At 40.3% G+C, this 17,318-nt stretch overlaps 1 protein-coding gene across 1 annotated transcript in view; it reads right to left on the reverse strand.

Moving 5' to 3' along the window:
- Atp8b4 (ATPase phospholipid transporting 8B4 (putative)) overlaps positions 1-17,318 on the reverse strand; it is a 237,398-nt gene that overhangs the window by 26,844 nt on the left and 193,236 nt on the right. The window contains exons 22-24 of the mRNA XM_052723786.1: positions 14,217-14,364; positions 12,110-12,293; positions 11,390-11,613 (exon numbers count right to left, since the gene is read on the reverse strand). Of these exons, the coding sequence (XP_052579746.1) occupies positions 11,390-11,613; positions 12,110-12,293; positions 14,217-14,364 (556 nt within the window). The remainder of the gene's footprint in view (positions 1-11,389; positions 11,614-12,109; positions 12,294-14,216; positions 14,365-17,318) is intronic.

Below are 17,318 nucleotides of genomic sequence, written 5' to 3' on the forward strand. Positions count from 1 at the left end.
CAGATTTTTTTAGAGGCTTTGGATATTTAATGGAACAGAACTTCTAAAGTGTTTGAATTTTTAAAGACTACAGGACTTTTAAAACTTAGAATATTTATTTTTGTGATATTAACATGCCATCTTGATGATAAATGAAAAATTAAAAGTTCTAGTTGAAAATTCATGTGTTTGTGTGTCAAATCTAGAGAGAGTCAATTGTGCTGGCTAGTATTATGTCAACTTGACTAATAATAATTGAGAAAATGCTCCTGCCATGTGGCCTCTAGATAACTGTTTGAGGCATTTTATTAAGGTATGATTTATAGGGGAGGGCCCACCTCACAGTGGGCACTACCACATCTGTGCAAGTGGTCCTGAATGACATAAGAAGCAAACAGGCTGATCAAGACATGGAAAACAAGATAGCACTCCTCAATGACTTTTGCATCAATCAGCTCCTGTCTCCAGGTGTCTTTCCTGACTTTTTTCATGATAGACGATGATCAAGACATAAAAGCTGAAACAAATTCTTTCTACCCCGTGTTACCACTGGTCATGGTATTCTATCATAGCTATGGAAACTCTAAGACATTGATGGAAGTATCACATTATACAAAGGCATGGTTGACTTACTAATAAGAATTTTGAGCTCTGATATATAATAATTAAGAATTCACCTCATGTTTTTGGCAAATTTTAAAAATATTTTTTAAACCAAATTTTATATAACTTAGAGCTTTAGATTAAACTGGATAGACAGTGCTTGTCTTTTTAAATATTCCATGGCATGAAGAAATCTTGAGCTGTTTTTATTACTATAAAATTTTCTAAGAAATTTAACAGTAGCCTTTTTTGGTATCAAATGGAATCTTATCAATTTAATATGATTTCTTATCACATAATATTATTTCTTAAAGTTAAATTTCAAATGTCAATGCGTGGGGAAACGGCTTAGTTACCAGAGTGATTGCTTAGCCTGTACGATGCCTTTATTTGACTCCCAGAAACACATAAAACTGAATCCAATGGCAAATATCTGCAATCTCAGCAGAGGAGAGTCTAAGTAGGAGGATTTGAGTTCAACACCATCCTACGCTGTGGTCCAAGTCAGACTGCAATGTGTGAGATCCTGTCTCAAACCGACAAAACTGAAGAAAAAAAATGAGGAAGGCAGGAAGAAAGAATAAAGAAAATTACTGTCTCTACATGATACTGATTTGTTATATATTGAGAATATGGGATATCTGTGAGGGACAAAATTATGTTCTCTCAAGCGTAGTATATTATATACATTTTATACATACGTATTTATTTATGCTTAGTGAATATAATTAAAAGTGTTGGGTGGTTGAAAGGCCTTTTGCTTAACATTGAAGTGCTATAATTTCCCTTTGTTTTTTCTATTAATCTGTTTTTAGGAATATTAAATTGTAATGTCTACTTATTATTGTATGCAATTTGTATATTCATGCAATTATATTTTACACCTATGCAATAAGTAAGCATGAGCACTAGTGACATTTCTAGGTAGTGGAAGAACTTACATAATACTTTCAGAGAACATTTTTCCTTGACCTTTAACTTCACTCAGTTATTGTAATTATTATTTTCTCACTTTGCTTTTCTGTTGTAATGTGAACTAGTATAGATGAATTTTATATCACTCTGAGTTTGTATTTATAATATAGTTCTCTTCAATTTGATCACAAAAATGATAACTTTGGAAATAGGATTTCATTACATTTTAAATTATATTCCAAAAATTGCTACAACTTAAAATAATCACCTGTTTGCAAATGTGATGGATCAGCACCTCTCAGCCATTCATGTGGCTTCTGTTGTATTTCAAGATTATAATCAATGAAGCTTTCCTCATTCACAGTGAAACTTGCAACTTTTAATTCTGTTTTATTCATTTATGCATTTGAAAATTAATTATTGATATAGACACTTATGTCAAAATCATTTTGTTCTAGTTGCTTGTGTACTCCTTGACATTCCTTTTAAATATTAAAATCATGAATTAGGGAAATTAAAAAAAAAAAAAAAGACCAACACAGTGCCAGGAGAGAACAGACTCCTGAAAGTGGTCCTCTTACCTGCTTATGTACTCCATGGTGCATGGGCCCCTCCTCCCAGACACACATGCAAAATAAATTCTTTAGATATTATGTGTTTTCTTTTATATGTGGATGTCAGTATTTAAACATTTGATGTGTTTGCTAAAATCTGAATAAACACAGAGGTTATGTAAGGGAGCAAGGGGGAGGAGACGGTCTTCCAAAGAAGGGGAAATAGAATATAGTGTTATGGAGAAATAAAGAGGAAACTAGAATAGGAGGCTTAAATAGGGGGGATGGGAGAGGAGGGTAAAGGAGGGAATATGGGAGGGACAACTAATACTAAAGGCCTTACGAACAACCATATGGAAACCTATTTCTGTAGAAGCTTTGTGGTGGTATGAATAGGAATGGTCCCCTTGGTTCATATATTTGAATACCTGGTCATTAGGACTGTCATTACTTGAGAGGGATCAGTAGATATGGTCTTATTGGGGGGGAGTATGTCACTTAGGGTGGGATTTAAGGTTTCAAGAGCCCTAGCTAGGCCCAGTGGCTCTCTCTCCCTGCTGCCTGCAGATCTAGCTGTAGAACTCTCAACTCCTTCTCTAGCACCATATCTGTTTGTGTGCTGCCCTGCTTCCCACCATGATGAGAGTGGACTAAATCTCTGAAACTGTAAGTCAGCTCCAGTTAAATGATTTCCTTTATAAGAATCGCCATGGTCATGGTATCTCTTCACAGCAATAGAACACTGACTAAGACAAGCTTCCTGAAACATATGCATGTATCAAATTTACTTAAATGAGCTACCATATAATGGGAAAAAAAAAAACATCTTTTGTCATCAAGTAAAACCCCCAATGCCAGAAAGGGGTTACATTCTGTTGAGCCATTATTCAAAAGGGTACCATGGACCACCCCCAAACATTACAGGCTATTGCAAAGGTCATTGGCTGCTTTTCACAACCTGATGGTAAGCCCCTACTGCTGAAGACAACACTCACATATAATTGAACAAGAAGTCAAGCTGGTGCCCGGCTAAAAGCTTCACCCCCACTGACAAGCCTTCGCAGTGCTGGAAGGTACTCAGCATGCCACTGGAGGAGAAAGGGAATCATTAATATCACCCAGCTACAACCTGCAAGGTATACTGGTGTGGTGTGCTAGTGGCACAAATATGAAGGGAATAATCAACCACTTTTGAAGAGTGTACTTATGGCCCATTTCATGAGATAAAACCCATACCTGACACATGAAGGTGGCCAGGAACTTCAGACCGAATAGGTCATAGACCTACTATTCTTATTCTGCTAAAGGAACAGAGCAACAAAATGACTCCTGGTGACAGGCTGCTATATCCATAGGTAAGTGCATCACTCAACCCTCATCAGAGAAGCTTCTTCCCACAGTAGAGGGGAATTAACACAGAGACACACAATTGGGCAGTGTGCAGAGAGTGAGAGACTGTGCAACCCTCAGTCCTAACTGGGATGTTTTCATCCAACCCCTCCTGTCAAGGCTCTAGGTAGATGAGGTACACATAGGAACTGAAAGAGACTGTGGCAGCATGCATGCGTCTTACACAGGTTCAACCCAGACAAAAATCCCAACACTGAAAAAGGGATGTGGACATAACGTCCCACACCAACCAAGAAGCTATTTGCAATTGACACCTACTGGGAATGGAAAAGCGCCACTGGGTATATCAACCACAGTCCAGGGCAGGGTCCATGCCCAGGAGCAGTTGGCCAACACACCGTGTTTGTTTGTTGTGGGGTTTTTATAACATTCTGGGGTTTTTTTTGGGGGGGAGCATTTTTGTCTTATTATGTTTTGGGATTTTTTTTCTAGAACAAGTTGTTTTCTTTTGTTTTTGAGAGAGAAAGATCATGAAGTTGGGTAGATAGAGAGGTGGGCTCTGAAAGGAGTTGGGGAGGGGGAAAATATCAAAATATATTTTATAAAAACAAATTTAATCAAAAAAGTTGGTTGAACAAATAAGAGAAATGTGACAATGGAGTGATTTAATATCCGTTTCACATTTATACACATAAAATCACTCCCAGACTGTACGTTCTCTGTCAGTGGGAATGACCACCCTCCGTTTCGTTGTAGTTTTCCTAGAGGTCATCAGAGCACCTGCCCTAAACCAGAACGAAGCTAATTGCTGGTAAGTGAGCAAACATTCAAAGACACAGGAGAATGTGTTTAAGTCTTATCCTGCCAGGACTGAACAGAAAAGAACCTTGAAGGTTGGGCCACTTAAGAGAACACTGGCAGGAAGTAAAAAGATCTCCAATAGCCAGCTCTCTTCAAAGGGCAGATGGGTTTTAGGAGCTGAGGAAAGTTCCACAACCAGCACATGGTTTCAAGGGAGGCAAGACTGTCCCCATTCATAAATTCTCAAGCTCCGTAGACTGGTCAGTGTCTCTTGCAAACACGTTTTCTTTGAATTGCCTCATTATAACATAATGTTCTGAGAAGAACAGGACTCAGAGAGGAAGCCAAAACATGCTACAAGCCTGGTACTAATCAAGCCCTTCCCAGCCCTACCTCCCAGTGGCCCTCGCAGCCAGTTCTCAGTACCCCTGAAACAGAGAACACACACAGGGTGTGGGGGTAGGGGACTCCAGCTTCCATCTATACAGTGGGTAAATGCAAGCTGTAGAACAGGGTTCCTGTTCCTCAGAGCAGCAGTGAGAAAAATCTCTTTCTGTGTTCTGCCAGTTTTAGAAAATATTTCTGTATGAATTTATATTAAATGGAATCTAACAAAAACACAAGTGCCAGGCATGGGGTACCTCACATACAGTTGTGGGTCAAGGGAGTCAAAGAGACTCCAAAAACGATATAGGCAATTGCCATTACCCTGGGTTGCCTTCCAGAACTTGAAGACAAGGCCCTATTGTAGAGACACACTTCAGACACAGGGCTCAAGGGAATCGAACTGGAGCTGTCAAGGAATCAATCAATAGTCCTACCCAGTTGTGGAGTCAATGAGCCACAACAATAGCCAGGTGGCGAGATATACCAAAGGACACAACAGTGGCACTTAAATGTTGGGAGTAACCAATAACCATATAATCAGACCTAAGATCTGCCCAGCAGGAAGAAATTCATGCATTCAGGCCTGATATTGTAAAGCTATTACCAACTCTCCATGCCTGAAGAGGCCATAGACCCTTGAGGAGAACCTATTAGCCCCACTTTACTGAATCAGCATAGTTCCTAACTGCATTTTAAATACATAGCCTTCTACCCGCAGATAAGTATAGCTCTCCCCCCTCACTGAAGAAGCTTCTTTTTGCAGCAGTGGAGACCATTCCAGAAACCCACAGATGCTTGATATGCAGATAACAACTGATCATGGGGTTCCCAGCCCCAGCTGATGCATAGATAACAAAACCACTACATCTAAGGCTCAGGAAACGAAGAAGAAGAAGAAGAAGAAGGGGGTGGGAAATTGTTAGAGCCACAGGACCAGGACGTCTGCTATGAGACACACAGTCCTGCATATACGACAGGGAGCTGCACCCACAAAAATCTCAACAATATGAAGTCTCAACACCTTAATAAGACCAGCACAATGACAACACCAGTTGTCATGCCAACATGGATAGCTGACATGTTCTAGATGAAGAGTTACAAGTAATGGCTGCAGAGAGATAGAAAATCAGTCTTTTCCAGGGATGAGCCCTCAATACGTTATTCAATCCCAAGTGGTCAGCTATAAACAAATACACATAGGAGCAACACTAAATGGACTCAGAAGATTGTGGTGTGTGGTGTGTGTGTGTGTGTGTGTGTGTGTGTGTGTGTGTGTGTGTGTGTAACAATAAGCAAAGAAGAAACCATGAATTTGAGAGAGAGTTAGAGGGGAATGGAAGTTGTTTTGCAGAGGAGAAGGGTTGAAAATTATGTAAATTCAGTACTTATGCATGATATTCTCAAATTTTAAATCAAAAACAAGAATAAAAGTACATAACTATAAAAAATTATCACAAATGGTTAATATAAATTTAACATAGAAACTCTGAAACCACTGTATTAAATTTTCTCAAAGGTTTGAAAATAATTAGAAGGAGAATTCAGCAGTCACTTGGGAATCATAGGACAGGAGGAATTTCTTCCTTTTATGTGACAGTTTCACACCTTTATATGAACCAGACCACACATTCCTGAAGTGACTAGACTATTAGGCACTCAGATTTCTACTTGGTGCTTAAAATGTCCTCCCTTGCAAACTAAAAGAGCTCTGGGGTGATCTCAGCTTCTCATAAATTTCTTCTTCCCTATGAACTAGTCTTAACTTCAATTATAATCTTTCTGTTTAGACTTACTTGGATATCTATGCCCCAATGAGAAAAGTTCTAACTGGATAGGAACATAGTCTACATTATTTTATCTTTTCTACCCAAGATGGTAAGCAAGTATTCTTCTAGCAGTTTGTGATATTCAGTGACTTGAACTAGAAGAGGAAAATGATGACATCTAAATGTCTATAGAATCAGGATGGTTAAATAATTTATAATAAAACAATAGTTCAGAATATTATAAAAAAATAAAATTCTTTAAGAACATAAATCAGAGAGGTCTCTCAAAATAAATTATATTTTAACAAGAAAAATATAAAAGACTATAATCACAGTCATATATGAGTCAAGACATATTCAGGTACAAATACTTTTGTAATCTAAAGAACACATTAAAAAGCATGGGGAAAGGCACTGAAATGTAAATCACAATGTTGCTGAATAAAATGGGACTATTCTTTGAGCTAGTGTTAGTAAGGAATAAACAAATGATTTCCATGGAAGAAACATTCTCAGCATCATATTTTGCTCTGCCCACTTTATTTCAAATCACCAGACCTAGGATTAATAGCAATACAATATCAGGTTTTTAAAATGTTCCTTCAGAGATATTCCAGAACATCCCAAAGAGGGTTCTGTGATGACATCTGTTTTACATGACACTATGCATATTGCTGGGGGGAAATTAGGTACCATGGATGTGTGCTGAAGTAATAAGACTGAACTCCACTGGCCCTGAACATCCTTGACTTTAAGAGACACCATCACCAAGGTCAACATTAGACCAAAACAGAATCAAGCATCTCCATAAAGCTAAGGCAATAAGAAATCAAAGGTTCAGCAGAACGTAAAGGAGAACTCATTTTCATGCAGAAACAGACTTCAAGGAAACTTGCAATAGTTAAAGGGAGGAACAAAAAAAATCTCTCCAGAAAACCTGAACCACAAACTGGTAGTCACTGGAATTTCTAATCTGAATTCAAATCTTTCTTAAAAAGAAATGTACCTTGAGAATAAGACACACAAGATAGCTAACCACTTATAGCACTGGGGATTAAATAAAAGTCCCATTTTAAAAACTTTCATATGTAAGGAGAGTGCCTGGATTAAAGAGAATGTCCTGGCATCCTGCTGGTAAAGGCCACAAAGGAAGCATTTTTCCAGATTCAGCCACCCGTGCTCACAATAGCCACAACAGTCGTGATAGAAGAGGGTTCAGCTAATTTGGTAGCAGAACTTGGTGCTAAGTGGAGATGGTTTCATAGGCAGGAGGAATGCAAGGGTCAATGGAAATTCCATATGAAAAAAAAAATCTGTGAGGCCAGGCAACATGTGGCAGGGTTAGATTCTCTGTAGAGAGCCTGATGTTCTAATCTGACCTACATGTACATACATGCACATATACCTCATAAATATCACACACACACACACACACACACACACACACACACACACACACACACACAATCCTGATTAGATTTTTGTCAACTTGATACAAGCTAGAGTCCTTTTAGAAGAGAGAACCTCACTCATTGAGAAAATGGCTCCCAAGTTGACCTATGGGCAAGCCTATGACATTTTCTTGATTAGTGTTGATGTGGGGGGCTCAGACCACTGTGGACAGAGCCATCCCTGAGAAGGTGGTCCTAGACAGTACAAGAAAACAGGCTGAGCAAATCATGAGAAGCAAACCAATAAGCAGCTTTCCTCCATAACTTCTGCTTTAGTTCCTGCCTCCAGGTTCTTCCTCTGCTTATGTTCCTGTCTTGATTTCCCTCATCTATCAGCTGTGACCTGGAAGTGTAAGGTGAAACAACACCTTCCTTTCCCATGTTGCTTTCAGTCATGATGTTTTATCACAGTAACAGAAACCCAAACTAATACACACACACACACACACACACACACACACACACACACACACACACACACACACACACTGTACTAAAGCAAATCTTTTTTTTACCAAAAGATTAAGATAAAGAATGTTCGAAGGAACTTTACCAATGGAGTGAAAGGAGTCTACAATGAAAACTTTGAAATTGACAAGGGCACTATGGAGTTGATGGAAGACATCGGAGAGGGAAACTTTCCATGTGTACAGATTAGAATCAGTATTGTGAATACAGCTATCGTACTACGAACTATCTACAAATTCAAAGCAAACCACATCAAAATTCAAACACTATTTTTTACATAAATAGGAAAAAGAACCTTAAGAATCTTCAAATTCACATGGAAGCACAGAAGACCTCAGACAGCCAAAGGCAGGCCTGAGGGAAACAAACAGAGCTGTGGGTATCACCGTAACTGCTATCGAGTTATAGTTTCACAAAAATAGACGGGTAGGTAATAGAACATAACAGAAGACGTGGATAGAAACCACACAGCCATAGACGCCTATTTTTGACAGAGATGCCAAAACTGAAGAAAAAAACAGCATCTTCAACAAATGATGCCGTGAGAGCTTGATGGATCCATGCTGAAGAACAAAATCAGATATTTATCAATGTCTTTAACATAGGACCTGAAATTCTGAAATTGCTATCGGAAAACATAGGGAAACCCTTTAAGGTATTGGCACAGGTAAGACTCTCTGAATAGGACTCTGGGGTCTCCAGAAATGAAGCCAGCAGTTGATAAATGGGACCCCATGAAACTAAAAGGCTTCTGTACAGAGAGAAACTGCCAATCACGTTGGTGAAGGTGCCTACAGAATGGGAGGAACTTCACCAGCTATGTAGATGACAGAAGATTACTATCTATCTGGGCTACACACAGAATACAAGAACCGAAGCATTAAGAAAACAAACAACCCAGTTCTAAGAAGGGCTATAGAACTGAACAGAGGAGTCTCAAATGCAAAGAGCTAGTAAATATATTTGTAAGTGTTCAGTATTCCTAGCCATCATGGAAATGCAAGTCAACGCCCCAGTTAGAATGACTATCATCAAGAAAACAAGTGACAGCAAATGCTAAGGAGGAGGTGGGAGAGGACTCTTCTACACTGTTGGGAGAGTGTAAATTGGTGCAGCCACTGCGGAAATCAGTGTGGAGACTTCTCAACAAGCTAAAAAGGAACTGCCATGTGGCCCTTCTAGAACGCTCCTGTGCATATACCCAAAGGACTCCAGATGCTACTACAGAAAGGTTTGTGCATCCATGGTCATTGCTGCTCTAGTCATGACAGCAAAGAAATTCAATCACCTTAGACATCCACCAACTAATAAACAGGTAATGAAATTGTGGGACATACACATAATGGAATTTTACTCAGCTGTAAAGAAAAACGAAATCATGAATTAGCAGGAAACAATGAAGTAGAAAGTATTATACTGAGTGAGGCCATAACCCTTGCTTGGAAAGACAAACACTTCATGTGTCTTCTCATATGCGGATCTTAGCTTCTCATTTTTATGTACATGTGCTTAGGGCCATAATCAGGAGGGAAAGGGACTTCAAGGATGGTAGGACAGTATAGCACACGTGTGTGATAGAAGAGTGGAGCTCAGAGTACCAGGAGAGAAAAGCTCATGCAGGAATGGAGGGACAGGACAGGGAGGGAGACAGGGTGGGAATAATCACAATTAAGGATGCCTGAGAAATCAGTAAGGAATATCTACCACTTTGTAAGTTAATTAAAATATCAAAATTTTAAAAGGATTTGTCCTTCTGAGTTTGGATCCTCACTTAATATTATACTTTCCAGACTCATCCATTCTCTATGGAAATAGGAGAACAACTTGTTGAGAAGAAGAAAGGGATCAAGTGGAAGTAAGAAGAGGGCCAAGGAAGAGTGATGGGAAATATAAATGAATAAAAGACATCATATACACAATGAAATAGCCAAGAATTTTAAAATAATTATTTTTAAAGTTTAACTATTATCTACATGTAGCTATAAAATAGAATACTGTATTTGAATTTGCTAACTACTTACATGATATCAACATTATCTGTAGATGAACTTTAGCTGGTGGAGTGATATCAAAACATCTCTGATGTCAGAGCATCAACTACTTCTTGATGTAAAATATCACATTGCCCTCTGAATCCATATCTCTGTACCCATCAATTAGTACAGCTTTTAGACCACATCAAAGAAGTTTCTTTATGCGTGGGTGGTGGCTAAAACAGAAACTCACAACTGATCCAAGTACAGAGTGTCTTTGGAGTGCCAGGCCATATATGGGGCATCTATATTGTACCCCATTTCCCCAATGCACCACTGAGGGAGCAGTGGTAGAAAGATTTATAAGAGCCAGAGGTCAGGACAGGGGAGGAAGGTGCCAGAGAGAGGAGAAACCAGTCCCCTCTGGACATGACAGGTCCTGCACTCATGAGCACACAGTGACGAGGATTGCTTGCTGGAGACCTGCAAAGATCAGGCCAGTCACCATGCCAGCCTGCATGGGAGAGGTGTTCGTGACACACCAACCTGGCTGTGGAGTCTTTAATCATGGATGGCTGATAGTGGAGGGAAACCCCGTTTTCTTTAAGGTTAGAGTCCCCAGTAGGTTGACTATGTGCCAGTGAATGGCCCCATGCCCACGAGCTTATGGGCAGTACAAACTGAACTTGGCAGGTTGCAATTTTTTAAGACACAAAATTGGGGGTAGGGGGGTTGGATTTGAATGGATCTGGAAGGAGTTGGGGTGAGGTGAGTGTGGTATGATCAAACATATTATAGGCGTGTATGAAAATTTTAAAGAATAAAAATACATTTTAAAAACTCTTCATTGAGCTTACCTGTTATCATACCAAAACATTCCAATGAAAGCTAAAAGTTATGTGAGAACTGGTAGTTAGTTATTCTACAAATAAAAAAAAAAATCCAGCTACACGTGGTTTTTTGTTTTTGTTTTTTAGGTTTTTTTTGGTTTTTTTGTTTTTAATGTGGGTTGGATTCAAAGCTCATCAACACTCAATATACTGTCCTGGGTCAGGTGTATAAAAGTGTCTTTTCTTTATTAGTAAAATAGTGTGAAGAAGAATGGGTGTCATTGTGGGATAAGAATCGGAGTTTTTACTCACCTGTGCTGAGAAACCACAGAAGAAGGCAAACCAGAAATGCACAAGAGTGAACGCAAAGTTCTTGTAGAAGAAATAGCATAAAAACTTGCACATTCTGTAATAGGACCACCTTCCATGAACAAGAAGCAGCCGTTGGAGATATCTAAACTGAGCCAAAGCGTAGTCACTGGCTAAGACTGCCTGCAGGCCTTCCTGGCCGCTGATGCCAATGCCGATGTGAGCGCCTAGGAGGGAGAAGAAGAGCAACGTCCATCACCAAACAAAATCACAGCACCTTTAAGGAACTTACTCTTCTTTTTTGTCAGTCATTTATTGTAACTGTACATCTACAATAGTTATTATAGTTTTTCACATCCGTCATGAATTAGTCACATAGTTAAGTATCTGGGCTAGGAACAGTTTGGAAATGTGTACTTTACACTGGTAAATAACCAAGATGGGATCAACCCAGCCACTAGGAATGCAGCCCTGGCTGCTTTCACTTGCTCTGACTGGTTTTTCCCTCATCCACAAACTACTTAGGAGATGGCAAGAAATATGCAAGTGATTTAACTGAAGAGAAAGTATCTTAGGGATGCTAATAATTGTGGAAGTGCTGGGCCCAGAAAGTGTCATTTGTGGAAGAACAATGGTAAAGTTAAATTAATGCACAGTTCTACAACATATAGAAATAGGACTTCCTGCATGTAGTGTGCCTCACTGAGAAAAACACCCTCTTACTTTTAATCATGCTGACATCGTTGGCCCCATCGCCGATGGCCAAGGTTACAGCATTTCTGTGCTTTTTGACCAGCTCTACGACCTGAGCTTTCTGGAGCGGGGTGACTCTGCAGCAAACCACAGTCTTACACATGCAGGCAAGTTCCAAAAGATCCTTCTCGACATCACTTTCTAGGGCATGGGCCTGTATCAGCCAAACAAACAGAAATGAACAGCAACAGAATGCATGACAATTGTCAAAGCAAACGTCTTGGTTCTTCACTGACTTAATTTCAGAACCATTTCATTACCTTGTCAATTCAGAATCACAAAATCCATAACAGAAAGAAAGGTGTGGACACAGAGCCATCAGTAAGTTTCAAGGAAATTTAACATAAAAATAGAAGACATGCCCTTAGTGTGTCTCTTTGGCATGTCACCATGCTGTCTTGGCAAGATATGGCTATAATAGATGTTGGAAAAGTTCTAGGAACCACTAAAATCAGTGGAAGCAACAGATAGAGCCCACTCACATTGAGATAGTTTTAAATGAACTGCAAACTATGGTGATTTCTATATTTGGGGCTGCTAGCCTCCTTTGTGTTGTTTTGTACAGTTACTGTTTGTGAATGCCAATGTGCAGGCAAGACGGAAAGGTCATGAGGGGAGGTTGGTCCTTAAAAAGCACTGTGGTTGGAGTCAGAAGCCTGGACAAAAGGGTGGCAGGCAACCTGTGCCTCAACCAAGGTTCCCCAACCATTTCTATCCCTGCTCCACATACCGAGAGCCTTTCCATACTCTAAGAAATTACTGAGAAAGAGAGCACAAGCAACTGGACAATTACCTTTCTAGAAACATCTCTCACTTTGCACTTTATAGCAGACATGTTCAAAGGACACAAGAATCTATATTTAAGTAACAGATATTAAAGAACCCTCAGTGAATCCTTAGCAAACAGGGCTCCTGAGGAACATCTCTCTTAGCCCTTTCTTTCCACAGAGAGAAAGACAGGGTAGGTGATTATCACCTGAGAGCCCACACCCCCTCTTCTGGCTTCCTCAAGCCCAAAGGACATTCAAACCATAACCAATTAGGGATCCTGTCCTACTGCACTGGCTGGGCCATTCAGCTCCAGATCTCAGCAGACAGACATAACTTTCAGTTGGTGTTCATCTGTGCAAGGGAAAAGTTCATGTCATCTGGACCAGCTTTCGACCGAGCTTGGCCCGCAGCTGTGCTCTGGAACTTTCCATGGTGTGGAAGGCAACACATAGTCGTGTCTGCAATCCAGCTGGATAGAGCAGAGAGCACTGGGAGCTAACAGGCACATGGTCATGAGGGGAATCTAATACACTCACATCCAACTCCTTTTGTCCACTAAGAAACTGTCTTCAAGAACAAACGTTCATTTTCCAAACTCCAAAGTGAAAAATGAGCATCAAAGCCAAAGAAAGATGTGCGATTAAGTTCTTTGTACATATAAATGATAATTTCACTAGACTGCAGTCGGGGCTTTTGTGTTCTAATTAGAGACTCAGAGGAGCCGTTTGAGTTTCATTCGGGGCTTGGAACCTGAACTGCATAAAAAGTACAATGCAAGTTTATTCTATTATGACAAGAACCAGATTTCCTAATCAAATCAAATTGTTTGGCTTTGCTGTAGAATGTTGCTATTTAGAAAAACCACCAGAGGTATCTTAATGACGATGATTTGGCGTGGTAATTCTGTGAAGGTCAGGTTATGACTCGCAAATCACAAACATTAACAAGAGCAGTAACTGAAGCCCATCCATCCAGTTGCATTATTTCAATTAAGTGACACTGAGCTGTGACATCCTCCCTTACAAAAAGCACTTAAACAATTCTCCTAAGTGACTGTTTAGGCAAAATTCATAGGTTCCCTGTGAATTGCTTCCCCAGTGCCTCACAACCAGTGTGATCATCCAAACAATGTATGAAATGCACCCTAGAAGTCTTCCCTTTTGTAAACAGGATATCCTGTGCACGCCCTATTCCTTGTAGTGTCATTTGTTTGAAAAACACAAAAGGGGTTCTCATTATGACAGCACAAAAGAGATGATTATGGGGGAAAAGAAAAAGAAAGGACAGTAGCCTCGGGCCAACTCACCAAACTGTGGCCGTTTATGACTAAGGCATAGTCTCCTGTTACAGCTTCTTCTGCACCCGGGTCCAACTCCAACTGCCGCTTACTTTCGTAAACTACATGTCCGTTGGAAAAACTCGGGTTTTGTCCAAACAAGATTTCCTTTGCTTTCCTTAAAGAATAGTAGAATTTTAAAAAGTATAACGAAGTACACAGAGCTAATCTATATAACTGCACCAAAAGACTGGCCTAGAAGTGAACTCATTTCATCACTACTCAGACAGAATAAGGCCCAAGAATTAGCTCCAGCAAGCAAACCAATGGACAGACAGCAGTACCTGTCAAAAAACTGCATGGTGTGGGGGTGAGGCACAGGAAACAGACAGGTAAGAATGATGAAAACAGAATCATCGCAAACATTTTAAACTACCTAAGAACTATTAAGGGATCTCGATAGCTATGATGTGTGAAGGCTGAAGAACTACTCTCTGGCATACAATGATTTTAAATATGCTAAACAAAAAAACTAAAGACAATGAATGACACCTTGTCTTTGCAAAGTATTCCCCCTCCTTCCCTCTCTTCTCTCTCTCTCCTTTTCTCCACTTTTCTCTCTCCCTCTCCTCCCCGCCTTGTGTGTGTGTGTGTGTGTGTGTGTGTATGTATGTGTGTATGTGTGTATGTATAGTGTATGTGAGGTGTGAGTGTATGTATGAGTGTGTGTGTGTGTCTGTCTGTCTGTCTGTGTGTGTATAGTGTATGTGGGGTTTGAGTGTGTGTGTGAGTGTGTGTGTGTGTGTGTGTGTGTGTGTGTGTGTGTGTGTGTGTGTATCTGTGTGTGTGTATATAGTGTATGTGGGGTGTGAGTGTGTGTGTGTGTGTGTGTGTGTGTGTGTGTGTGTGTGGTGTGCATGATCATCAATTTGACATACAATGTTATAAGAAACTACAAACATCAAAGCATGAGGGTTGTTGCAAGTGGAAATTCGTTGCAATGCTCTAGACCTAATCGGTAATAGATACACAGGAGTCCTGCACACATCTCATCCGTGTCTCCAATTTAAGAGAAAGCTTATTTGATGACATAACATCCTTAGAAGTGGCATTTTACTGTTCTTTTAAAAAATGGGATGATGTCTTTAAAGGAAGGAGATTCCCTCCCCGAAGACCTGTGGGTGGCATGGCTGCTATAAATAACAGTTCTATCGGCATAACCACAGGAGCTTCCATGGTAGGAACACCAGCTGACATCCCCTGCAGAAGGGTGCTCAAGCCAGCCACTGCTGCAAGTGAATATACGACTACATGTATACATGAATGCCAGAAGAAAACAGGAAGTAAGGAATAAATTAGTAGATGTTTTGACTTATGGCAAAATGAACTGTCTCCCTGAAGTCCTACCCAGTGTAGAAAACATTTCTTAAAATAGGTTCATATTAAAGTTTCTCTGATAGGAGAGAATGATCATATTAAAACAAACATTTTTCCTTCAGTGTTTGAGTTATTTAAAAATGCATCATTAGAATTTACATACAAAGGAAACCCAGAAGCCCTCAAGCTACCTTGTTTCCTGGCTCAACATTGCCTTCTGCTGTCCAGGACCAAAATCACACCTTCACTTCCGAGTCCTGTCACTCTCCCTTGGTTCCAAGGGTGCTATCAGACAGTTAGCACACCGTTTTCAGGAACAAACAAAAGGATGTGCAAAGTCAGAGGGTTGTGTGGGAAATGCACTGTGGGGAAGGGTTACTGTTGCAAACAGAAGGTGCGGGCTTCCACAGTAGATCAGCAATCCAAGCAACACTCATCGTGGCCATGAAAATTGACAGCACCACATGATGAATGGGAGAAATGAAACTAGACATGAGCATTTCTATGACAGTGCTACAGATCCCAAAAACTGGGTTTTGAAAAGGCACTGAAGGAAAAAAAAAAAAACATCTTCCAGGGTTTCCTGTTTAGTGAAGTTCCCATTTGCTGTGTAAATGACTCAACCTGTTTCCCCCTTGGAGAATGAAAACATTCCAAAGGAGGGTGAAGTTCATGAACACACTGGCTGAAATTCTATTTACTTAGGAGTTTTCCCCAACGATGTCTTCCTAGCATGTGACACAAACCCTTTTCTGGGCAGAAAAGGGACAATTTTTATGCTCTGCTAAAATTCCTAATGCTCCCTCCTCCCAGGCCTTCGCTCCCTGCCAGACTGGATGCTCACACTGTCAGACCTGGGTGGCTGTCAATTCTTTTACTTCCTGGAACTCAGTTCTCCAAATACAATTGGGTTCTCACAAAAGCAATTCCTCAGGAGGGAGGGAAGCTTTACATAATACCTCTCAATGAAGATGAACTGTACATTGCATAAGCATCACACGTACTGTGTAGCCTCAGGATACAAACAGATGCTTTAAAAAAAAATGCCTGTGCCTCCTAGGCTTTGTAATGAGGGGCAGTTTAGTACAATGTTGGAATGCAGAAATACATTAGGAGTTGAGTTGATTAGAGCACCCACAGCCCATACCATCAGAGGCACAGTAAAGCAGGGGGAGGCCTTTGTAGGCACTCAACCTACAAAGAAAAGAGATGGGGAAACAAGCCATTTTGTCAGTCCTTTTCTGGCACTCTAGATCCAAGAACTAAAAGGATCTGTTAGGAAATAGGTTTAAATTATGACATTATGTTTAAAGGAAAAGAATTTGGATTTCGGTACAAAGGCCAGTACTCTGTGCTTGCTCATTCCCTGGGAACTTGGGTCTGCCTCTAACAGATTAGCTATCTGACTTTTGGCCACTTGATTAGTCCATGGCAGGCCCAGAACTTCAAATTCCTAGCTCTTGGTTACCACAACAAATGGCTTGACACATACAGTCAGCCACAGGCTTTCTCTAGGATGGAGTAAGATACATTGGCAGAGGGCAATTAGAGACAGCACGACCCTACCTCTACCAACCGTGGAGGAAGGGAGAGAGTGAATGAAGTTTTTAGTGCAAGCTTCATGTTTACCATCCCTCACTGCCCCAAGGACCTTTAAAGATGCTGATCCCTTATCAGAAATTGGGAATCGGCCTAGATGGGGGCATGAACTCTTAAAAACAGGCAGCTTAAAAAAAACTGTGGGCAACAGTACCA

Source organism: Peromyscus californicus, unplaced genomic scaffold (assembly GCF_007827085.1).
Source record: "Peromyscus californicus insignis strain IS unplaced genomic scaffold, ASM782708v3 Scaffold_7__1_contigs__length_154581171, whole genome shotgun sequence".
Lineage (NCBI taxonomy): Eukaryota > Metazoa > Chordata > Mammalia > Rodentia > Cricetidae > Peromyscus > Peromyscus californicus.